The sequence below is a fragment of the Cebus imitator genome, unplaced genomic scaffold (assembly GCF_001604975.1).
Source record: "Cebus imitator isolate Cc_AM_T3 unplaced genomic scaffold, Cebus_imitator-1.0 Scaffold468, whole genome shotgun sequence".
Classification (NCBI taxonomy): Eukaryota; Metazoa; Chordata; class Mammalia; order Primates; family Cebidae; genus Cebus; species Cebus imitator.
In genome coordinates, this window is record NW_016107783.1 from 793,555 (window position 1) to 819,084 (window position 25,530).

General features: G+C 35.3%; 1 protein-coding gene across 1 annotated transcript; it reads right to left on the reverse strand.

Moving 5' to 3' along the window:
* Positions 1–424: 424 nt before the first annotated feature.
* LOC108291804 (heat shock cognate 71 kDa protein-like) lies at positions 425–2,669 on the reverse strand. The gene is given in 3 exon segments (XM_037732726.1): positions 425–1,603; positions 1,606–1,752; positions 1,755–2,669. Coding segments are annotated over 3 exon segments (1,944 nt in total). The 5' UTR covers positions 2,590–2,669; the 3' UTR covers positions 425–641.
* Positions 2,670–25,530: the final 22,861 nt, after the last annotated feature.

Consider the following 25,530-nt stretch of genomic DNA (forward strand, 5'->3'; position numbering starts at 1 on the left):
AGATTTCCTCTTTATATTTGAATTTCAGAAGTTTCACTAGTACATGTCAAGTTTCAATTTTGGTTGTGCAGACGTGTTCTTTTCAGTTTTGAATATAAATTTAAATGTTTTGCAAATATTTACTCAAACATTTGCTGCCCCATTGTTCTCTCTTCTTTTTCTGGGATTCCAGTAACAGACATTTTAGACCACTTGATGACTAGAATCTAGATAACCTTATTCCACAGGTTATCTAGTTTCAATTATACTTTCTAAGTCTATTTTAACTGTCATTTAGTTGCATTAGTTTCTATTAGTATGTCTTTATGTTCACAGATTATTTATTGTATGGCATCCAATCTTCCTTTAAGTTTATCTAAAATATATTTCTTAAATTTCAGATGTTGCATCTTTTACTTCTAAGGTTTTCATTTTTTATGGTGCCAATTTTAAATAGTTTTATTTAAGACATTGTGTTTTCCACTTACAATACAGTGTTTATAAAGTGCAATGTTATTTCCTTCCCCTGTGCATATGTTCCATATTCAAGTATTGAGAATGCCCAGTAACTTACAATAGCAGCTGAACTTTTTAAAACTGCCACAGAATTTGCTACAAATTTAGGTCCTTCAATGTTTTGCATGTGTGGAACAATGCTACATCTATACTTGGGTTGGCTTAATCAACCTCTTCAATGGTTGGCCCTGAGGAAGCACCACCAGAGGGAGGAGCTCCAGCACCAGGGAATCTCCAGGCATTCCTCCTGGCATGCCTCCTGCACTCTGGTACAGCTTGGTGATGATGGGGTTGCAGACTTTCTCCAGCTCTTTTTGCCGATGTTCAAATTCTTCCTTCTCGGCAGTCTGATTCTTATCAAGCCAGTTGATAATTTCATTACACTTGTCCAGAATCTTCTGTTTGCCCTCATTGTTAATCTTGCATTGAAGCTCCTCATCTTCAACAGTTGCTTTCATGTTGAATGCACAGGACTCAAGTGAGCTCTTAGATGATACTTTGTCCCTCTGCTTCTCATCTTCAGCTTTGTACTTCTCAGCTTCCTGGACCATACGTTCAATGTCTTCCTTTCTCAAACGGCCCTTGTCATTAGTGATAGTAATCTTGTTCTCTTTTCCTGTACTCTTGTCCACAGCAGACACATTGAGGATGCCATTGGCATCAATGTCAAAAGTGACTTCAATCTGAGGGACACCTCGGTGCGCAGGAGGTATGCCTGTGAGTTCAAACTTGCCAAGCATGTTGTTATCCTTGGTCATGGTATGCTCACCTTCATAAACCTGAATAAGCACACCAGGCTGGTTGTCGGAATAGGTAGTGAAGATCTGTGTCTGCTTGGTAGGAATGGTAGTATTACGCTTGATGAGGATGGTCATGACTCCACCAGCAGTTTCAATACCAAGGGAAAGAGGGGTGACATCCAAGAGCAGCAAATCTTGAACATTTTCAGACTTGTCTCCAGACAGGATGGCGGCCTGGACAGCTGCACCATGAGCAACAGCTTCACCAGGGTTGATGCTCTTATTCAGTTATTTTCCATTGAAAAAGTCTTGGAGAAGCTTCTGAATCTTGGGAATGCGAGTAGAACCACCAACCAGGACAATATGTGTGACTTGTTTAGTTTGGCATCTCGAAGGGCCTTCTCTATGGGGTCCAGGGTTCCACGGAACAGATCAGCATTCAATTCTTCAAATCGGGCACGGGTAATGGAGGTATAGAAATCGATTCCTTCATAGGGAGAATCGATCTCAATACTGGCTGCGTGCTGGAAGAGAAAGTACGCTTAGCAGGCTCACAAGCAGTACGGAGGCGTCTTGCAGCTCTCTTGTTCTCACTTATGTCCTTCATGTGTTTGCGCTTGAACTCAGCAATGAAATGGTTGATCATTCGGTTATCAAAATCTTCTCCACTCAAGTGGGTGTCTCTGGCTGTAGACTTGACCTCAAAGATTCCATCCTCAATAGTGAGGATTGACACATCAAAAGTGCCGCCTCCCAGGTCAAAGATGAACATGATTCTTTCAGCTCCAACCTTTTTGTCTAAGTGGTAAGCAACAGCAGCAGCAGTTGGCTCATTAATAATTCTAAGTACATTGAGACCAGCAATAGTTCCAGCATCTTTGGTAGCCTGACGCTGAGAGTCATTAAAGTAAGTGGGCACTGTGACCACAGCATTGGTAACAGACTTCCCAAGGTAGGCGTCTGCAATTTCCTTCATCTTTGTCAGAACCATAGAGGATACCTCCTCTGGATAGAAGCTTTTTGTCTCTCCGTTGTATTCTACTTGGACCTTGGGCCTGCCGGCATCATTCACCACCATAAAGGGCCAATGCTTCATATTAGACTGGACAACAGCATCATCAAATCTGCGTCCAATCAGACGTTTGGCATCAAAAACTGTGTTGGTGGGGTTCATTGCAACTTGATTCTTTGCGGCATCACCTATCAATTGTTCAGTGTCTGTAAAGGCAACATAGCTTGGAGTGGTTCGGTTTCCTTGATCATTGGCAATTATTTCCACTTTTCCATGCTGGAAAACACCCACACAAGAGTAGGTGGTGCCAAGATCAATACTAAAGGCAGGTCTCTTCGACATGGTTGCTGGCTTCTAGGCCTGGCCCCGACAACGAAGAAAACCACAGTAACCCCAAAAGCTGCAGGGGAGTTCAATGAGAGCAGGTTTTCATTTTAATGTTTTTTTTTTTTTTTTTCTCTGTTCACATTTTTCCTAGAAATCCCTAAGCATAATTATAATACCTGTTTTAAAGTCTTTGTATGATAACTCCAACATCTGGCTTACGTTCAGGTCTGCTTCTATTGTCCATTTATAATAATTATAAAGTACATATTCATGCAGATTAAAATTTTTGGTAAATTATATAATGGACATTATAGATGAATGATTATAGAGATTTTGATGTCCATTCACTTATTCTGCAGAGTATTAAATTTGTTCTACTTTAATATTTTGTTATTAATACTCTGTTGCTTCTTCATTTCTTTATATATATATTTTTTCATGGTTTGATCCATTCATTTTTTTAAATTTTTACCCCTTGGAATTTTTATTATAGCTTTTAATTGCAGCAGATAGTGTAACTTTCCATTAATTGATGATTAGACACGTTTTCCAAAAAAAATAAAATAAAATAAAAAAATAAAAATAAAAAAAAAAACTACCACCATTTTCCACTAATATGGAGTTTTTAAAATCAAATTCATGTATTTTGTATCTAATTCTCCCTCCACTGTGAAGTGAAGAATCTTGTGAGCCACCCATTGCATTTTATAAAAGCAGCTTACACTTTATGATTTTACATATTTGCTCCTATGTGAGATATTTTTCAAAATATTCACCACTGAAAAAAATGGCTGAAAGTCAACAATTTTGTCTATTGTGTTCCTTTGTAAATGCAGAATCAGGTTCAGGATAATAAAGTTATTGTATATATTTATATGATAGAGAAGTCCTAGAACGTAAGTCTTCTGACTTTCTTACCCCATAAAATATTTCTTTTAGTAAAGAATATTGTCTTCCCTTAAAGTAAGCTATACTCATGTGATATATGAGGAAGTGCTTCTTTATGCTTTATCTAGAGTAGGCAGGTCAGTGAAAATCTAAACACTACCATTTCAGCATCCTAAGGTTCAAGTGTTCATTTGTCACTGGCAAAAACTGCTAACAATTAGCTACTTCTCCATTTCTGTCTTCTGAATCATTGCTTTTTTAAATAAGCATCTAAAATGCAGTTACACTGCCTTTGAATAACAGCAGCTCTTGGAACATACACACTATCTTCTATGAATATGTGGGAGTCAGTGCCAGTTGCAAAGCGTATTTTATAAAACAATAACAAATGTCTTCAGGCTCAATTCTATACATTTTACCTTTCAGAGATAGGTGTGTAAAGAACTCTTTAGTACATATAAAGAGCAGTTATTTGTGTAACAATTAAAAAGCAGTTGCTTTAATTTAGTAGCTAAGTAGTTGCTTCAATTTAGTAGTTGAAAACTATTTAAGTAACTCCTTAATGTTAAAAAACGTTATCAAACTCCTTAAATAATGTTTTTTAAAAGATTTTAACTTTAGATGCTAGCTCTACAAACATAAATTTCCTATCTATCTGCCTTTCTTTCTCTCTTCTCTTTTTATAAGTATATCCACAGTTTCCCAGTAGGTTAAGGCACAGATGGCTGCCTTATTGTAACAGAAGAAAAATGCTACATTAATGTATAACAGGATTAAAAATTATTTCAGCAGCAGTGGCATATGTTACCAGTTAATCCCTGCAGTGGATGCTTCCCTGCTGCTTAAAATTATGAACATATTTTACATTCTTTCTGCAGAGCAGTATGAAATGTCATATTTGTTGACATAGTTTTAAATGTAGTTTGACAAAAATTAGTCATAAAGACAATTCTTCCACACTATCTGTTTGCGGGCTTAAGTAAAAGTGGATTGCAATATCGTTGCCGGTTAAAAGGAGTTTGCGATTCCTTTGCATTCAGTCAGACTCATGTGAAAATAACAGGGTGCTTCAAAGATGATCAATAATTTTAGCATCTTCTCAACATGATATTACATGACTGACACCTAGACTACAGTAGCCAGCTATGTGTCAGAAGTATTTTCAGAATGCAGGACAGAGTTAACTAAACGGTACTTTTCTTAACTAATGGTGCAAAAAGTGTTTTTATCATCTTCCCAGCAGTAACAATTTAAAATATTGCCTGAGGACCTTCTACAATCTGTACAGTCAAGTAATTAACATTACACTAAGTAATATTATCTTTCAGAAATTTCTAGTCTACTATTAAATTTTTCTAATAATTACAAGCTTACAAGTGAGATTTTTGTCAACTTAGTAAGATATTTCACATGAATAAAACACAAGGAAAAGTTTTAGAAGCTAAAAGAATGTTTTTAATAAATTCTGCTTCAATATTCTGGCTCTTTGTTTTTTATTGTTTCACAAACTTCATATTAGTTACCATGTTACTTAACTAAGGTAATCCCTATTCCTTTATTATTATCTTTTATTATTTTTAATTTTTTGAGGTATATAGTAGGTGTATATATTTATGGAGTACATGAGATATTTTAATATAGGCAAGCAATGTGTAATAATCACATCCTGGAAAATGGGGTATATATCTGCTCAAACATTTATCCTTTGTGGAACAAACATTCAAATTAGACTTTTAAAGTTATTTTGAAATGTATAATTTTATTATGTTGGCTATAGTGATCCTGCTTTGCAATCAAATATTATGTATTAATAATCACATCATGGAGAATGGGGTATCCATTCCCTCAACCACTTCATTTTTTAGTTAAAAACAATCTAATTACACTCTTTTATTTTGAAATGTATAATTAAGTTATTACTGACTGTAGTCACACTATTGTGCTGTCAAATAATGGGTCTTATTCATTCTTCTATTTTTGTACACATTAACTTTTCCTCATCCCTCCACCAACACCCCGTACACTTCTCAGCACCTGGTAACTATTCTTTTACTCTCTACATGTTCAATTTTTAAAATTTAGATCCCACAAGTAAGTAATAGTCAATAATAACTTAATTGTACATTTTAAAATAACTTAAAGAATGTAATTGGATTGTTTGTAACTCAAAGGATAAATAAATGCCTGAGAGAATGGCTAACTTATTCTCCATCATGTACTTATTTCATATTGTATGAAAAAAAAACCATGCAATGTTTGTCTCTCTGTGTCTGCCTTATTCAGCTTAATAATCTCCACTTACTTCCATGTTGTTTCGAATAACAGAATATCATTCTTTTATGTGGCCAAATAGTACTCCATTGTGTGTATGTGCCACATTTTCTTTATCCATTAATCTGTTGATAGACACAGATTGCTTCCAAATCTTGACTCTTGTGAACAGTGCTGCAACAAATGTGAGAATGCAAATATCACTTTGATGTACTGATTTCATTTCTTATAGGTATATACCCAACAGTGCACTTCCTGGATCATATGTAGCTCTATTTTTAGTTTTTTGAGTAACCTCCAAACTGTTCTCCCTAGTAGATGTACAATTCACATTCTCACCAGCAGTATACCAGGGCTTGCTTTTCTCCACATCCTCACCAGCATTTGTTATTATCTCCCTTTTGGATATAGGCCATGTTAACGGGGGTAAAATAATATCTCATTGTAGTTTTGATTTGCATTTCTCTAATGATCAGTGATGTTGGGTACGTTTTATTATGCCTGTTTGCCATTTGTATGCCTTCTTTTGAGAAATGTTTATTCAAATCTCTTGGCAACTTTTTATTGAATTATTAATTCTTTCCTATATAGTTGTTTGAGCTCCTTATATATTCTGGGTATTCATCCCTTGTCAGATGACAAGGCTGCAAATATATTTTCTAATTTTTTTACGTATTTATGGGTACATACTAGGTGTATGCATTTATAAGGTAAAGGAGATGTTTAGATATAGGAATACAATATGAAATAAGTATATCATGAATAATAAATTATCTATTCTCTCAAGCATTTATCCTTTGATTCACAATCCAATTACACTCTTTAAGTTACTTTAAAAGTACAATTAAGTTATTATTAACTATAGTTGCCCTCTTGCAGCATCAAATAGTTGGCTGTGTTCATTCTTTCTATCAATTTTTTGCATTCATTAACCATCCCAACCTCCCCACTAGCCCAACAATATCCTACCCAACCTCTGTTAATGATCATTTTACTCTCTATCCTAATTAGTTCAATGGTTTTGATTTTTAGATAACACAAATAAATGAGAACATGTGTTGTTTGTTTTTCTGTGCTTGGCTTATTTTACTTAATGTTATATAATCCCATCTATGTTGTTTCAAATGACTGGATCTCATTGATTTTTATGGCTGAATAGTAATACTCATTTGTGTATATGTACCACATTTTCCTTATTCATTCATTTGTTGATGGACGCAAGCTTGCTTCCAAATCTTAGCTATTGTAAACAGTGCTGCAACAAACACAGAGCTGTAGATAGTTTTTCAATATGCTGATTTCAATATGCTGGTTTATAACCAACCCAGAACTGGGTTTGATGGATTATATGGTTGTTCGATTTTGAGTTTTTTGAGGAACCTCCAAACTGTTCTCCATAGTGGTTGTACTAATTCAAATTTCCACTAACAATGTACAAGTGTTCTCTTTTCTCCACATCCTTGCTAGGATTTGTCGTTGCCTGTATTTTGGGTATAAGCCATCTTAACTGAGATGAGATGATATTTTATTGTAGTTTGGATTTGCATTTCTGTGATAATCAATGATGTTAAAGATCTTTTCATATTCTTGTTTGCTACTTGTATTTCTTATTTTAGGAAATGTCCATTCAAATCCTTTGCCCAATTTTTGATCAGATTATTAGATATATTCACTATAGAGTTTTGTGAACTTTTTACATATCCTGATTATTAATCCCTTGTCAGATGGGTAGTTTTCAAATATTTTCTCCCATTTTGTAGGCTTTCCCTTCACTTTGTTGATTATCTTTTGCTGTGCAGAAGCTTTTAAATTTGATGTCCATTTTTGCTTTGGTTGCCTGTGCTTGTGGGGATATTGATCAAGAAGTTCTTGCCCAGATCAATGTTCTGGAGATTTTCCCAGGTGTTTTCCTGTATTAGTTTCATAGTTTAAGGTTTTATATTTAAGTCTTTAAAAGATTTTGGGGTCTCATTTTATTCTGCACATCAATATTCAGTTTTCCCAGCACCGTTTATTTAAGAGATGGTTTTCCCCCAGAGTATGTTCATAGGACCTTTATAAAAAACAATTTCACTGTAGTTGTGTGGATTTGTCACTGGGTTCTCTGTTCTATTTTATTGGTCGATGTGTCTGTTTTTATGCCAGTAACATGCTGTTTTGGTTACATAGCTATGCAGTATAATTTGGTGTCAGGTAATTTAATTCCTCGAGTTTTGTTCTTTTTGCTTAGTATAGCTTCAGCTTTTCTGGGTTTTCTGTGATTCTATATAGATTTTAGACTTGTTTTTATATTTCTGTGAAGAATGTCATTGGTATTTTGATAAGGACTGCATTGAATCCATAGATTGCTTTGGGTAGTATGGACATTTTAACATTATTGATGCTTCCAATTCACGAACATGGGATATATTTTTCTATTTTTTGGTGTCCCCTTTAATTTCTTTAATCAGTTTTTTATAGTTATTATTATAAAGAGCATTTATTTTTGGTTAATTCTTAGGTTTTTAATTTTATGTGTGGTAGCTACTGTAAATAGGTTTACTTTTTAAATTTCTTATTCACAGTGTTCACTGTTGTCATGTGTAAATGCTACTTATTTTTGTAAGTTTATTTTGAATTCTACAACTTTACTGAATTTGTTTATGAGTTCTAATAAATTTCTTGTGAAGTCTTTAGGTTTTTATAAATATAACATCATATTATCTGAAAACAAGAATAGTCTGACTTCTTTTTTTCCAATTTGGATGCCTTTTATATCCCTCTCTTGTCTGACTGCTCTAGCTAGGACTTCCATTACTATGTTGAATAACAATGGTGACAGTGAACATCTTTGTCATGTTCCAGCCTATAGCGGAAAGGCTTTTAGCTTACACCCATTCAGTATGATACTAGCTGTAGGCCTATTATATATGGATTTAATTATGTTGAGATATGTTTCTTCTATCCTTAATTGTATAACTTCATTTTGTTTTGTTTTTCAAGAAGGGACTTTCAATTGCATCAAATCCTTTTTCAGCATCAATCACCTTCTGTTGATATGATGTAACACTTTGATAGATTTGTACATGTTGGACCATACTCTCACCCCTAGGATAAATCCCACTTAATCATGACTAATGATGTTTATAATGTATTAATGAGTACAGTTTGCTAGTATTTTGTTGTGGATTTTTGCATCAATATTTATTGGAAATATTGGCCTGTATTCTTTAATTGATGTGTCATTGTCTGGTTTTGGTATCAGGGTAATACTAGCCTCATAAGATGAGTTCTGATGTATTCACTTCTCTTCTATTTTTTGGCATAGTTTGAGCGGAATTGGTGTTAATTCTTATTTAAATGTTTGGTAGAATTCAACAGTGACACCATCAGGTCACACTTTTTTTCCACTGGGTGACTCTTTATTACATCTTCTATCTTGTTACTTATTATTGGTCTCTTCAGGTTTGGGATTTCTTCCTGGTTCAATCTTAGTAGGTTGAATATATATAGAAATTTTTCCTTGCTTATAGATTTTCCAACTTTGGAGGCATATAGTTACTCATAGTAGCCACTAATGATCCTTTGAATTTCTGCAATATCAGGTATAATGTCTCCTTTTCCACTTCTGATTTTAATGATTTGGATCTCTTTTTTTTTCCTTATTTAGTCTGGGTAGAGGTTTGTCATTTTTGTTGAAATTTGCAATAAACCAATTTTAGCTGCATTGTTATTTGGTATTTTTTATTCCAATTTTATTTATTTCTACTCAGATTTTTATTATTTCTACTTCTAATTTTGAGTTTGGTTTGCTCTTGCTTTTCTAGTTATTTAATATGCATTATTGGATTATTTGAATTCTTTTCTTTTTGATATATGCATTTATAGATATAAACATCCCTCTCCCTCTTCATACATCTTTTGATGTATCCCAAAGGTTTTGGTATTTATTTGGTTTAAATTTGCTTCCCCACCTGAATCTCATGTTCAATTGTAATCTTCAATATTGAAGATGGGTCCCACGGGAGGTGATTGGATTATAGAGGTGGATTTCTTTTTGTATAAATAGTTGAGGACAATCTCTTTTGTGCTGTTCTCACATTCTCTCTCTTTCTTCTGCATTAGCCATGTTAGATGTTCCTGCTTTCCCTGTGCCTTCTGCCATTGTAAGTTTATTTACTGTAAGTCTTCTGAGAGCTCCCTGGAATCAAAAGCCACTATGCTTTCCCTACATCCTGCAGTACTGTGAGCTAATTAGCCCTCTTTATTTATAGAAATTACACAATCTCAGGTATTTCTTTATAGTTATTCAAGAACAGACTAATAAAGGTATGTTGTGTTTCTATTATCATTTGATTCATAACATTTTTCAATTTTCTTCTTAATTTCTTCATTGATCCACTGGTCATTCAAGAGCATATTGTTTAATTTTCATTTAATTGTATAGATTCCAAAATTTACTTGTTATTAATTTGTAGTTTTATTCCATCAGAGAAAATACTTTATATTATTTCAGTTTTTTGAATGCTTCAAAACTAGTTTGTGACCTAACATATAGTCTATCCTTGAGAAAAAACAATGTGGTAAAAAAAATGTATATTCTGCAGCTTTTGGATAAAATGTTCTGTAAATATCAATTAGATCAATTTGGTCTATATTGCAGATTAAGTCTTTGTGTATATACCTAGAGGTAGGATTTCTGGGTCACATGATAGTTCTATTTTTAATTGTTTGAGCAACCTCCATACAATTTTCCATAATGGTTATACCAATATACGTTTCTACCAACAGTATCTAGAAGTTTCTTTTTTCCTGCATTCTCACCAGTGCTTGGTATCTATGAACACTTAAAATTATACCCATTCTAACAAGTGTGAGCAAATATATTATTGTGGTTTTGATTTGCATTTTCCTGATGCATAGTAATACTGAATGTCTTTTTATATACCTATTAATTATTTGTATGTCTTCTTTAAGAAATGTCTAGTCATATAAATTTCCCCTTTTTTTAATTGAGTATTTGGGTTTTTTGCTTTTGAGTTGTAATATTTATATTTTTGTGCATTAACTTTTTATGAGGTATGTTGTTTACAAACATCTTCTCTGATTCCATAGGTTGCTTTCCCATTTGGTTGATTGCTTCCTTTGTTGTGGAGAAACTGTTTAGTTTGATGCAGTTCCACTTGTTATTTTTTATTTTCTTGCTTTAATTTTTGTTACTGGAAAGGGGTACTGATCCAGACCCCAAGAGAGGGTTCTTGGATCCCGTGCAAGAAATAATTCAAGGTGAATCCATAGAGTAAAGAGAAAGCAAGTTTATTAAGAAAGTAAAGGATTAAAAAAATGGCTACTCCATAGAGCAGCCCAGAGGGCTGCTGGTCAGCTATTCTTATGATTCTTTCTTTAGTATATGCTAAACAAGGGGTGGATTATTTGTAAGTTTTCCAGGAAAGGCATGGGCACTTTCCAGAACTGAGGGTTCCTCCCCTTTTTAGACTACGTAGAGTAACTTAAGGACATTGCCATGGCACCTGTAAACCGACACGGTACTGGTAGGAGTGCCTTTTAGAATGCTAATGCATTATACTTAGTGTATAATGAGCAGTGAGGATGACCAGAGGTCACTTTTGTTGCTATCTTGGTTTTGGTTTTGCCTTGCTTTTTTACTGCAACCTGTTTTAACAGCAAAGGTCTTTGTGACCTGTATCTTGTGTCGACCTCCTATTTCATTCTGTGACTTAAAATGCTTTACCTCCTGGGTATGAAACCCTGCAGATCTCAGCCTTATTTTACTTGTGTACCTATACATGATGTAGTCACTCTGGTTCAAATGCCTCTGAAAGTTTTGGTTTCAGATACAGGAAGCCTTTGATAAGATCAATGTCAAGGATTGTTTCCACTATGCTCTATTCTAGCAGTTTTAAGGTTACATGACTTATATTTAACAACTTTTAAATCAATTCAAAATGGAGTTTTTGTGTGTGGTGTAAGAAAAAGTTTCAATTGCACTATTTTGCATATAGATATTCACCCTTTCTAACACCATTTGTTGTAGAGTCTCTCCTTTTCTCATTGTGCATTCTTGGTGCCTTTGTTAAAAAATAGTTGACTATATATTCTGTAGGTTTTGATATGGTTTGTATGTTTTGTCCCCTCCAAATCTCACGTTGGAATTTGACCTCCAATGTAACAGGTAGATCTAGTACGAGGTCTTTGAGTCATGAGGGAATAATTCTCATGAATAGCTTGGTGATATCCTTGCAATAATAAGTGAGATCTTGCTCTATGAATTTATATGAGACCTGGTTGTTAAAGGGTGTAGCACCTTTCCTCTCTGTTGCTCTGGCTCTCACTGTGTGATAGGGCTGTTCCCCCTCCACCTTCTGCCATAAGTGAAGGCTTCCTGAGGTTGTCACTAGAAGCTGAGAAGATGGCAGAACCAAGCTTTCAGTACAGCCTGAAGAATCATGAGCCAATTAATCCTTTTTTTAAAATAAATTGCCTGGCCCCATTTATTAATTTATAGTGATGTAAAAATGGACTAACGCAGAAAATTGGTACTGAAGAGTGGGATATTGCTAAAAAGATACCTGAAAATGTGAAAGAAATTTTGGAATGGGGTACGAAGCAGAGGCTGGAAAAGTTTGGAGGTCTCAGAAGAAAACAGGAAGATAAGGAAATGTTTGAAACTTCTTAGAGAATGTTTAAGTGATTGTGACAAAAATGCTGATAGAAATATAGGCCGTAAAGGCCAAGTTGATGAGGTCTCACATGGAAATGAAGAATTTATTGGAAATTGGAGTTATGGCCACCAATGCTACAGTGTAGGAAAGAGCTTGACTGCAACGTGTTCACATCCTAGGGTTCTGTAGATGTTTGTGCTGAAGAGTGATGACTAAGCATATCTGGCAGAAAAAAAAATTGTAAGCAACAAAGTGTTCAAGATTTGGTCTGGTTCTTCTTTCTTAATGTCTATAATCACATATGAAAGCAAAGACATAACTTAAAGTTGGAAATTATAATTATAATTATAATAAAAAAAGTGTATAATTTGGAACATTTGCAGCCTGGCATTGATAGAGAAAGAAAGAGCATTTTCAGTAGAGGAATTAAAGTAGGCAGTGGAGCAACCATCTGCTAGAGAGATTTGCATGACTAAAAGGGAGCCAAGTGCTAATATTCAAGACAATAGTACAGGTATTGATTGACTTACCACCTGTGTAACTTACGATCATTCAACTTTACAACCACAATCGCTAGCCACGACTGCTCCGCGTCTGGCAGTGCAAACGTTGCCCAGCTGGGCGTACGACAGTGCTGACCAGCTTCCGGCAGCACTACCATCTCCAAGTGCACCATTTCAACTGTACATATAGCCTACTCAACTTACGACCAAATCGTGTTACGACCGGTCCGTGGTCCCGACCGTGGTTGTAAGTCGAGCACTAGCTGTATAAAGGCCTGAAAAACATTTCAGAGATCTTTGAGGCAGACTCTCCTGTCAAAGTCCCAGAGGGCCAAGGACAAAAGAATGGTTTTGTGGGCAAGGCTCAAAGACCCACGGCCCAGTGCAGACTTGGAGCACGGTTCCCTGCATCCCTGCTGCTCCATCTCCAGCCATGGCTTAAAGGGCCCTGGGTGTAACTCAGGCTGCTGCCTTGGAGAGCTCAAGCCATAAGCCTTGGCAGCTTCCATGTGGTATTTATTCTGCAGGTTCACAGAATGGAAAAGTGAAGGAGGCTTGTCACCTCTCACCCAGATTTCAGAGAATGTGTAGGAACGCCTGGGGACCCATGCAGAAACCTGTCATAGAGGCAGAGCCTCAACAGAGAGACGTTACTAGAGCAGTGCCAAGGGAAAATGTGGGATTGAAATTCTTACACAGATTCCCTATCAGCGTGCTGCCTAGTGGGGCTTTGGGAAGGGAGCCACCTCCTTCCAGACCCCAGAATGGTTGACCCACTAGCAACTTGCAACCTTGGCCTTGAAAACCTAAAGGCACTCAACTCCAATCCATGAGAGCAGACATAGGAGCTGAATCCTGCAAAGACAAGGCCAGGGGAATCTCCTCCCCTTTCATTAGTGTGCCCTGGATGCAAAATAAGGAGTCAAAGATTATGTTGGAACTTTAAGTTGTAATATCTGTTTGGGTGAGTTTCAGATTTTGCAGGGTCTGTTTCCCCTTTCTTTTGGCTGGTTTCTCCCTTTTGGAATGGGAATGTTTACCCAATGTCCGTACCACCATTGTATCTTGGAAGTAAATAGCTGTAGTTTACTTTACAGGCTCATAGGTGGAAGAAACATACTTTGAGTCTCAGATGAGACATTGGACTTGAAACTTTGGATGTTTGAGTTAATGCTGGAACAAGTTAAGACTTCTGTGGACTACTAGGAAGGGATGATTATATTTTACAATGTGAGAATCTCATGAGATTTGGGGGTCCAGGAGCAGAATAATACGGTTTGAATGTTTTTGTCCCCTCAAAATTATATGTTGAAATGTGACCTCCAACATTGGAGGTAGGCCTAATGAGAGGTATTTGGGTTATGAGAATAAATGTCATAAATGTCTTAGTGCCATCCTTATGGTAATGTGGAAGATCTCACTCTATTAGTTGATATGAAATCTGGTTATTTAAGAGTGTGGTACCTCCCCCTCTCTTTTATTCTCATTCTCACCACGTGGCATGCCTGCTCCCCCTTCATCTTCCATGATAAGTGAAAGCCTCCTGAGATCTTCACTGGAAGCTGAGCAGATGCTAACAACATGCATTCTGTACACACAGAAAAACTGTGAGCCAATTCAAATGATTTTATTTATAAATTACGCACCCTCAGATATTTCTTCATCATTGCAAAAAAATGGACTAACATAATTTGTTTCTGGGTACCCCATTCTTTTTCATTTGAATATGTGTCCATTTTTATGCTAGTACCAGACTGATTACTAGAGCTTTGCAAGATAGTTTGAAATCAAGAAGTGTGATGCTTCCAGCTTCATTCATCATGCTATATATTGCTTAACTATTTGTGGTTTTGTCATACAATCTTAAGGAATTTTTCCTATATCTGTGAAAAATGCTGTGGTGATTTTGATAGAAATTACATTGAAATTGTTGATTACTTCTGTTGTTTTGCTTTGAATGTGTCCTCAAATTTCAGGTGTTTGAAATGTAATCCCCAGTGCAACAGTGTTGAGAGGTAAAATCTTAAAAATATTATAAAGTCATAAAACTTTGCCATCATAAATAAATTAATACCATTATCATGATAGTGGTTTAGCTTTCACAGAAATGGGTTGTTGAAAAAAGGTTGAGTTCATCCCATTCTTGCTTTCCCTCTTTCACATACAGTCTTGCTCTTCCACCTTTTCCCATGGGATGACACAGAATGAAGGCCCTCAAGAGATGCCATAGCCATATTTCTGAATGTCCCAACCCCTAGAACTGTGACCCAAATATGTTTTTGTTCATTATAAATTACCCAGTCTTAGGTATTCTGTTATCACATCACAAAATGGACTAAGGTAGCATGGGCATTTGGACATTATTAATTTTTCCAGTTTATAAACTTTGGCTATGTTTTCTATTATTTGAGTCTTCTTTAATTTCTCTTACCAATATTTTATAGTTTTCAGTGTACAGGCTTTATAAGTCATTGGTTAAATTTATTCCTAAGTATTCCATTATTTCTGATGCTATTCTAAATTTAACTGTTTTTTTCTTTCCTTTTTCGAATAGTCCATTGTTTGTGCATAGAAATGCAACAGATTTTTGTTTATTTGTATGCTACAATTTTCCTAAATTCATACATTGCATCTAGAGGTGTTTTGTGCAGTCAGTAGAGATGTGTGGGTATGTTTGTGTGTGTGTGTAAATATATATATATATATATATATATAAAATACCTAATTATTTATATAAATATAAAAAACACATTTATATAAAAATAAATATGTAAATATATATATATTTGCACACACACATATTTATATTAGTGTAAATACATATATTTACACACATACTATATATATATATATATTTGTACATTATTTTTAAAGGAGTTTGTGCAGTCTATAGCAATATACATCACCGCTAAAAGTAATGTATGGAGATCTATCTATCGATCTATCTATTATGTCATCTTTAAACAAAGACAATTTAACCTCTTCTTTTTTGATTTAGAAGTGTTTTTTGTTTGTTGGTTGGTTTTGCCTAATTGCTCTGGCTAGAATTTCCAGTATTACGTTAAATAGAGGTGGCAAGAGTGAGCATTCTTGCCTTGTCCCCGATCTTAGAAGGAAAGCTTGAACTTTTATTGTTGGTATTATCTGTGAGCCTGTGAAATATAGCCTTTACTATGTTGAAGTACTTTCTTTCTATACTTAATTTCTTGAGTTTTTCATCATGAAATGATAATAAATTTTGCCATACGCTTTTTGTACATTAATTAAAATGATCATATGCTTTCGTTCTTTATTCTGTTCATCAGCTGTATTACATTTATTGATTTCTGTGTATTGAAGTATCCTTGCATCTCAGTAATAAATATCATTTGATTATGGTGTATGATAGTTTTAATGTGTTCTTATATTTGATTTGCTAGCATTTGTTGAAGATGTTTACATCTATGTTAATTAGTCCTATTGGCTTGTAATTTTCTTCTTCTGTAATGTTCTTGTCTGGCTTTAGTACCAGGATGATACTAACCTCATAAAATGGAATTGGAAGAATTTTTTATGAGATATTTTTTATTACTGATCCAATCTCTTTGCTTGTTACTGGTCTGTTAAGATTCTCTGCCTTCATGATTCAGTGTTGATTAGGTTATATGATTCTAGAAATTTATTAATTTCTTCTAAGTTATCCAGCTTGTTCATGTACAGTTCATAATAGTCTCTTATGATCCTTTGCATTTTAGTGGTATCAGTTTTAATGGTTTCTCCTTCATTTCAGATTTTATTTATTTGAGTCTTTTTTTTCTTAGTCTAGTTAAATGTTTATTTTTTTTATCTTTCAAAAACCACCTCTTTTTTTAATATTTTCTATTGTTTCTCTGGTCTATATTTTTTCTTCTTAGATCTTACTATTTTACTTCTTCTACTAACTTTGGGCTTAAGTTGTTCATTGTTTTCTAGTTATTTGAGGTATAACTTTGGGTTTTTTATTTGCTTATCCTTCTTCTTTTTTGATGTAAGCATTTATTGCCTTTCTCTTAGAATTTCTTTTGCAGCATCCCATAAGTTATATATGTGGTGTTTCAATTTTTGTGTCTCTTGAGATTTTTTAAATGTCCTTTTTAGCTTCTTCTTTGATACATTGATTGCACAGAAACATTTTAATCTCCATGTATTTGTGAATTTTATAGTTTTCTTACTTGTTATTAATTTCTATTTTTATCCCATTGCAATCAGAAAATATATTTGATATGATCTCAATTTCTTAAACTTTTTTGGACTTGTTTTATGGCTTAACATATGGTCTATTCCACAGTATGCTCCATGTGTGTTTGAAAAAAAATGTATATTCTGCTGTGGTGGATAGAATCTTTTGTATAAATACATTAGATGGATTTTGTCTGAAGTACAGTTCAAGCCTGATGTTAGTGCATTAATTTTCTGTCTGGATGATCTATCCATTACTGAAAGTGTGGTATTGGAGATTAGGCTCTGCAAAAAAAGTTGCAAGGCTTCCACGACAGTTGAGAGGTCTGTTGTGGCCTCATTTGAGAAGGCCGTTTAGGTCTTGTGCAGAGGAGGCCACTGCAGAATGCGATGGCTCCTTCTGCATGACTAATATTGATAGTTTGCAGTCTTCTTTTTTCTGAGCTGTCTCCAGATGTCTTGGCTATGACAGTCTCCCCAGCAACGTGAATGGGGTTGAAAATAAAATGTGTCTTTCTGGCAGTGTTCCAAAAGTCTAGGGAAGCTGGTTGTTCACTCTGATCTCCTTTTTATTGCAATGGCATTTTACAAGCTAGGAGTAATGCATAAAAATAAAATTGTTTTCTCTACTTGCTTTGTGTGGTCATTCTTGTTTTTTTGTCTTCTTTGTTGCTGTAGCTGCTTAAGTGGGCACAAGTCTTTCTAGAACTATGTTTTCTTTGTGAATAGTTGTCCAATTATTGCTCTATATGGTGGGAATAAAGGCTATAATCTACTTCTCTGCCATCTTGCTGAAATTATTTTTACCTGTTTTATCTTTTTCACTTGTTCTTTTACTAGAACACTGCAATAATGTATAATTTTCATATATTTATAAAATTAGCATGTAGTGCTTAAATATCACCCATGAAAAACTTATAAGAAGGCCTTTTTAAAATTCCTAAATCAAAAATTATTGATACAACTTTCAACTGGAATTCAATAAATGTATTATAGTTTCAAACTCCCATTTGTCATCTAAGTGATTATTCCAATTATTATGGTGAATAGGAATGATGAGTGTGAGCATCCTTGTGTTATTTTGGTGTTCCTAAATTCACTTCAGTAGCATTTTCTTGAGGATACTTGCATCTATGCTTATCAAAACTGTTAGCCTGAAGTTTTCTACTTGCTGTTGTGCCTCTGACAGGTTTTGGTGTCAGAGTGAATTTGGCCTCAAAAAATGAGTTATGGAGGAGTCTCTCCCCAAGATTTTTGGAATACTTTCAGTAGAAATGTAACCAACTCTTCCTTATGTATCTGGTAGAATTTGGCTGTGAATCCATCCATTCTTAGGCTTTCTTTAGCTGATGAAGATTTTATTATTGATTTAAGTTTTGAACTAGTTATTGATCTATTAAGGATTTCAATTTCTTTCTGGTTCAATCATGGGAAGTTGTGTTTCTAGGAATTTATCCATTTATTGTAGGTTTTCTAGTTTGTGTGCATAGGGGTATTTATACTACTATCTGAGAATTTTTAAAATATTTCTGTAAAGTTAATGGTAATTACCCCTTGGTCATTTCTGATTGTATTTATTTGGATATCCTCTTTTTTTCCTTATTAATGTAACTTCTGATTTATCAATCCTAGTTATGCTTTCAAGCAACCAACTTTATTTGTTGATCTTTTGAATCATTTTGTTCATCTCAATTTTATTCAATTCAGCTCTGATATGGGGTACTTTTTGTCTTCTGCTAGCTTTGGCATTGATTGGTTCTTGTTTTTCTAGTTTCACTAGGTGTAATGTTTGGTTGTTAATTTGAGATATTTTTAACTATTTGATGCGGGCATTTAGTGCTATCAACTTTCCACTGAATACTGCTTTAGCTGTGTTCCAGAGATTCTGATATGCTGTATCTTTGTTTTCTTTACTTGCAAAAAATTTTCTTGATTTCTGCCTTACTTTTATTGTTCACCCAAAAGTCATTCAGCAGCAGCTTGTTTTATTTCCATGTAGTTGTATGGTTTTGAACAATATTCTTACTGTTAATTTCTCTTTTTATTGAGTCATAGTGTGACAGTGTAGTTTTTATGATTTTATTCTTTTAAAATTTACTGTGAAATGCTTTATGGTTGATTATGTGGTTGATTTTAGAGAGTGCATCATGTGCAGATGAGAAGAATATATATTCTGTTGTTGTTGGGTGGAGAGTTCTCTAGATTTGTGTTAGGTCCATTTGGTAAAGTGTCAGGTTTATGTCCCAAATATTTTTTTAGTTTTCTGTCCCAGTGATTTATTTGATACTATCAGAGTGGTGTTGAAGTCACCACTATTACTGTGTGGTTATCTAAGTCTCTTTACAATTCTCTCAGAACTTGTTTTGTGAATCTGGGTGCTCCAGTTTCATGCATATATACTTAGGATAGTTATAGATTTTTGTTTAAAAGGAGCATTTACCATTATGTAATGCCCTTCTTTGTCTTTTATAATTATTATTCATTCAAAATTTGTTTTGTGTGAAATGAGAATAACACTTCCTATTTTTTGTTTTGATTTGTTTTCTATTAGCTTGGTAGATTTTTCTTCAACTCTTTACCTTGAACTTATGAGTGCCTCTCCATGTGAGATAGTTGTCTTGAAGACAGCACACAGTTGGGTCTTGTTTCTTTATCCAATTTCACACTCTGTGTTTTTTAAGTGGGGAATTTAGCTCAATAATGTTCAAGGTTAATACCGGTATGTGTGTATTTAATTCTGTCATCATGTTGTTAGCAGTTATTATGCAGACTTAGTTGTGTAGTTGCTTTATTTTGTCATTAGTCCATTAGATATGTTTTTGTGGTGATCATTAATAGTATTTTATTTCCATATCTAGCACTCTTTTAAGGAACTTTTTTTTTTTAATGGAGTTTTGCAACTTGTCACCCAGGCTGGAGTGCAGTGGTGCAATCTTGGCTCACTGCAACCTCTGCTTCCTGGGTGGTTCAAGTGATTCTCCAGCCTCAGCCTCCCGAATAGCTGGGATTACAGGCATGCACCACCACACTCAGCTAATTTTTGTATTTTTAGTAGAGATGGGGTTTCAGTATGTTGGCCAGGCTGGTCTTGAACTGCTGATCTAAAGTAATCTACCCACCCTGGCCTCCCAAAGTGCTAAGCTTACAGGTGTGAGCCATTGCGCCCAGCCTTAAGGAACTCTTATAAAGCACTTCCATTGGTAGCAAATTTTCTTAGCATTTACTTGAAAGAATGGGAAGGAATCTTCTTTCTTTTTTGCTTATAAAGCTTAGTTTGGCTAAATATTAGATTCTTGGCTGGAATTTCTTTTCTTTAGAAATAGTAAATATAGGCCCCTGATCTTTTGTGGCTTACAGGGTTTCTGGCTGAAAAGTCCACTGTTAGCCTGATGGGGCTGCCTTTGTACATTATTTGCCCCTTCTGTCTAGCTGCCTTTAATATGTTTCCCTTTATATTGACCTTGGAGAATCTAATAGCTATGTGTCTGATGTATGGTCTTTTTGTATAGTATCTTGCAGGTGTTCTTTGCATTTTCTGATATGCATGTTGGTCTTTATGTCAAGGTTGGGGTAATTTTTATTTAAAAAAATCTCAAATTTGTTTTTGAAGTTTCTTGATTTCTCTTCATCTCTGTCAGGGATGTTAATGAGTCACATATCAATTGCTTAATGTAATCCCATATTTCTCAAACCTTTTGTTTATTCTTTTTTATTTGTTTTCTCTGCCTGTGCTGATTTGAAGAACAAGTATTTAAACTTTGAGAATTTTTCCTATACTTGGTCTATTCTGCTATTAATAATGTGATCATATTATAAAATTTCTGTAGTGAGATTTTTAGCTCTATCATATCAGTTTAGTTCTTTCTTAAAGTGGCTATTTTTAAAAATATAATTTAGGTTCAGGGATACATGTGCAGAATGTGCAGGTTTGTTACATAGGTATACACATGCCATGGTGTTTTGCTGCACCCATTAGCCTGTCATCTACATTGTGTGTTTCTCCTAATGTAGATGATGGGTTTCTCCCACTACCCCCGACTGGCTCTTGTGTGTGATGTTCCCCTTTCTGTGTCCATGTGTTCTCACTGTTCGACTTCCACTTATGAGTGAGAACATGTGGCATCTGGTTTTCTGTTCCTGTGTTACTTTGCTGAGAATGATGGCTTCCAGCTTCATCCATGTCCCTGCAAAGTATATTAACTCATCCCATTTTATGACTGCACAGTAATCCATGGTGTATATGTGCCACATTTTCTTTATCCAGTCTATAATTGGTAGGCATTTGGGTTGGTCCTTGTATCTTTCTATTGGATTACTTGGATTCCTTGGGTTGTGTTTCAACTTTCTCCTGAATCTTGATCTTCATTTCTATACAGATTCTGAATTCTATGTCTGACATTTCAGCCATTTAAGCCTGGTTAATAACCATGTCTGGAGAACTAGTGCAGTCATTTGGTAGAAAAAGACATTCTGGATTTTTTGAACTGTCAGAGTTCTTGCACTCTGGCTATTTTTCATATGCGTGAGCTGATGTTTCTTTAATTATTGCTTTCCTTTAAATTGAGTTTTTGCTTTTATATTCCTTGATGCCTTAAAAGATTTCATTGTGTTATAAGATGGGTTCAGCTGACTGACTTCATTTCCAGGAATTTAAGGGGGGCAAGACAACTCATTACTCCTGAATATATTCCTGGAATACCCCCAGCCTTGTTCTATGGCCCCTTAAGCTCAGGAAGCGGCTGCACTTGAAGGGCCAATTGTTTTTCCAGTTTGCAGGCCATACCAGTCCAGTGAAAATGCCAGCTAAATTACTTTATCAGGGCAGTGGAAGCAAGGTCTTGCCTTCGGGCATGTGCCAGTAACAGCAGCAGCACAGTAAGGTGCACAGTTTTTAGTGTGGTAGGGTGCCCAGTTGAAGCGCCAGCAGGGGTGGAGAAGTAGCATTTGGTCATGTGCCTGTGCCAGCAACACTATGTTGGTGGAGTATATGCATACACATGTACCTGTGAGGAAGGGGAGGCAAATTCTGCTCACATACATGTGCCAGCACTGCGGTGGGGTGGGGCATGTAGAGGTGTATGCTGGCAAAACAGTGGGTATAGGCTGTGATGGTGGATGCTGTGGGTGGTTGAGTGTGTGTCAGTGGTGTTTGGTATTCTGGAACTAATAGTTAGATGTGATCTGCTGGTAAAGAAGCTATAATGACAGCCCCAAGAAAGCATGCTGGTTGGGCTTCTGAGGCTGCATTGCAAGCAGATGTGGCCAAGCCAGGTCCACAGAATATTCCAACAGACAGGGAGATGCTCAAGTTGAAGTTGTCCCATTCCTCATGTAAGACTACCTTGCTCTGTCCAAGTTCAGTAGTGACCAAAGTCCAATGCTACCTAAAGCAGTAAGGGGAGACTTGGGGATAAGTGTACCTGGCATACTCCACTGTGGCTATTCCTATGGAAAATCCTCTGGATTTCATATAGGTTGTAGTCCTGCCTTTGACAGCTCTCCAGAAAGCTCTTCCTACCATCTCAATTGCCTGCGGGGTTGTTGTGTCTCCTAGAGCTAGGATTCCAAAATTCTATTGCAAGACTGGGCCACATCTCACTTGCTTAACTTACCTTTTCCCCAGGAGCCACTGGGTGCCAGAAATGAGTCCTGGTACTTGGTAGCCTTGTGCAGGGCTCCCAGCTTTCTCCACCTTCAGCCCAGTGTCTGTGTCCTCCCTCCATATACTCTCAGTGCTTTCCAACTTAAGGTCTGTTTTGAGTGAGTCAGTCTTCCCAATGGCCTGGTCTCTCGGGGAGAGATGTTCTTTCTTGTTGCATCTAACTGGACATCTTAACTTTCACTATGTTTTTCTAAAAATGAAAACCATATGCTCTAAATGGCTATATGATGTCTCCTATCTTGTTACTGTCACCAGCAGGAGTACCCAGATTATTTTATTCTAAGCTATAACAATTAACTAATTTTGAAAATGACAGAATTCTCTGTCATATTATTTTTCGATTAGTCATCAGTTAAATAATCTAACTGGGTGATGCTTGCAAAATTAGTGCATGCAAATAAAGAGTAACTGTGTTTGAAAGCAGCAAAAAATTAACAGCAGATTTGACAATTTGAAAAATATGAAACAAATTGAAAATAGATGGGATCTATAAAGAAACAGTTATACAAGGAAGTACCATCTAAATTCCAAACTATAAATAAGAACAAGTTTTAAGGAAGCTAGTTCTTCAGAGTCAATATGTGAAATAAATAGAAAAGAGTCCATCAGGAAAATTAAATGGGAAACAGCATTTGGAACGACAATGTCAGTAACTCTCTCTATCCTTCTATGTTTATTCTGAGAATAATACTAATAACACTAATAATAATAATTAATAATCATAAAAATTAATGTTAAATGAATTCATAAAAATGAGATCCTAATTTAACAGGATTTGTGGTCTTATAAGAAGATAATATTTCTCTTTCTATCTCACTGTCTCTCTCTCTCTTTCTCTCTCTCTCTGTCTTTCTTTCTCTCTCTCTCTCTCTCTCCAAACATATAAACCAAGAAAATGCCATGTGAAAACAATGAGAAGACAGCCACTAACAAGTCAGCAAAAGAATGCTTACCAGAACTTTCCCATGCCGGCACTCTAATCTCAGATTTTCAGTTTCTAAAATTGTGAGAAAATAATTTTTTGAATTTCAGTAACCCAATGTATAATAGTTTTTTCTGTTGGAGAAAGGCACACAAATTTGTTTAATGTGCATACACAGGAGCCTTCAGAATGAAGACACAAAAATACCAGAGAAATTGGCCATTTTTATGCTTAGATTGGCATCTGCACCACATTCCTTCCTTCTGGGTGTGGAACAGGACTCTCTGGAATGGGGGTCTCATGACCTACAGTCAAACAAGGTATGTGAGATCATTTCTTTATGGCCAGTTTTATACAGAAAGGCAGAGGGAGAATTAAAGAAATGTGTTTAGGTTTTGTGGCTGGCTTTGGAGAAAAGATGTTCTCTTTTCTATGACTCAACATGTAGAAGAAGGGTTCTAGTTTCCATGGCTATCCTTAGGGGAGAATGGGACTGAGAGACAGGAGGGCAGGAGAAGATCAGAGAAAAACTCGTGCTTCTGAGGCCTCTTTCTGGAGTATCTTTTTCTGAGTCCCAACAACATCCTTCCCTGGATGTTTTCCCACTGAGCTACAATTGTGTGTATGTATGTGCATGTGTGTGTTTTCATAACCGAAAAGTAGGTGTGAATACTTTGAACAGAAATACACATTAACAGTGATACTCCACAAAACTACTGACCTACAGGTTCAGAGTGCATATACCCAGAAGGTAAATTACTGACATGTTTCACTGGAAAGCAGGGATTGTGTCTATGTAAACACTGAAGGTAAACTGCAGTTTAAAAATAGTAAAAAAACAGTATCAACATACAGGCAAAAAGGAATTGTCAAATACAAGTATTTGCAAAGAATTAGTAATCTCCAGTTATTTCTGAAAAACAAACATTATAAGAAAGAGAGGTCTTATACTGAATGAGTCATAAAGTTAAACATCTGAGAGAAAGTAAGTTAATAAACATTTTAAAAATAATTATGCTGAACAATCTTAGAGAAGCTTGAATTGCAAACAAATAAAAGCAGTATCTTTAAAGCAAAGGAAATATTCAAAATTAGAAGCTTATTGGATGGGCTTAATAGAAGAAACACAGCTAAAAATGAATTAGCTTGTTGGCAAATAATATTTTAAATATTCAACAGTAAACTGAGCAAGGTAAGATGTAATATGTAAGACAAATTAAGACATGTGTAAGAGAAATATAAAAGTTCCAACTGTCATTTGAAGGGAGTTTCTGAAAGTGAAATTTCTAGAATAAAAGCAATCATTTGTGTTGAGCAAGGTAAAAGAAAAAAACTATTCTAAAAAGTGTACCATTTGAAATTAACAATGATAGAATATCTTAACAATTTCAGAGAAAGATAGTTTTTTAAAATTATACTTTAAGTTCTGGGGTACATGTGCAGAATGTGCAGGTTTGTTATGCAGGTATACACATACCATGGTGGTTTGCTACATCATGGGCAAGGTATGAACAGACACTTTTCAAAAGAAGGTAAAATACAAGCATGTTAAAAAAGTCAGCACTGGTGATTTTTAGAGAAATGTAACTAAAAACCACAATTAAATACCACCTAACACCAGCCAGAATAGCCATTAAAAAATTAAAGAATAACAGGTGCTGGTGAGGAAAAACAAAAAGGAATGCTTACACACTGTTGTTGCAAGCATAAATTTGTTCAACCATTGTGGAAAACAATGTGGAAATTCCTCAAATACCAAAAAACAGAACTACCATTTGACCCAGCAATCCCATTAATGGATATATGCCCACAAGAATATAAATTGTTGTATCATAAAGATACATGCATATA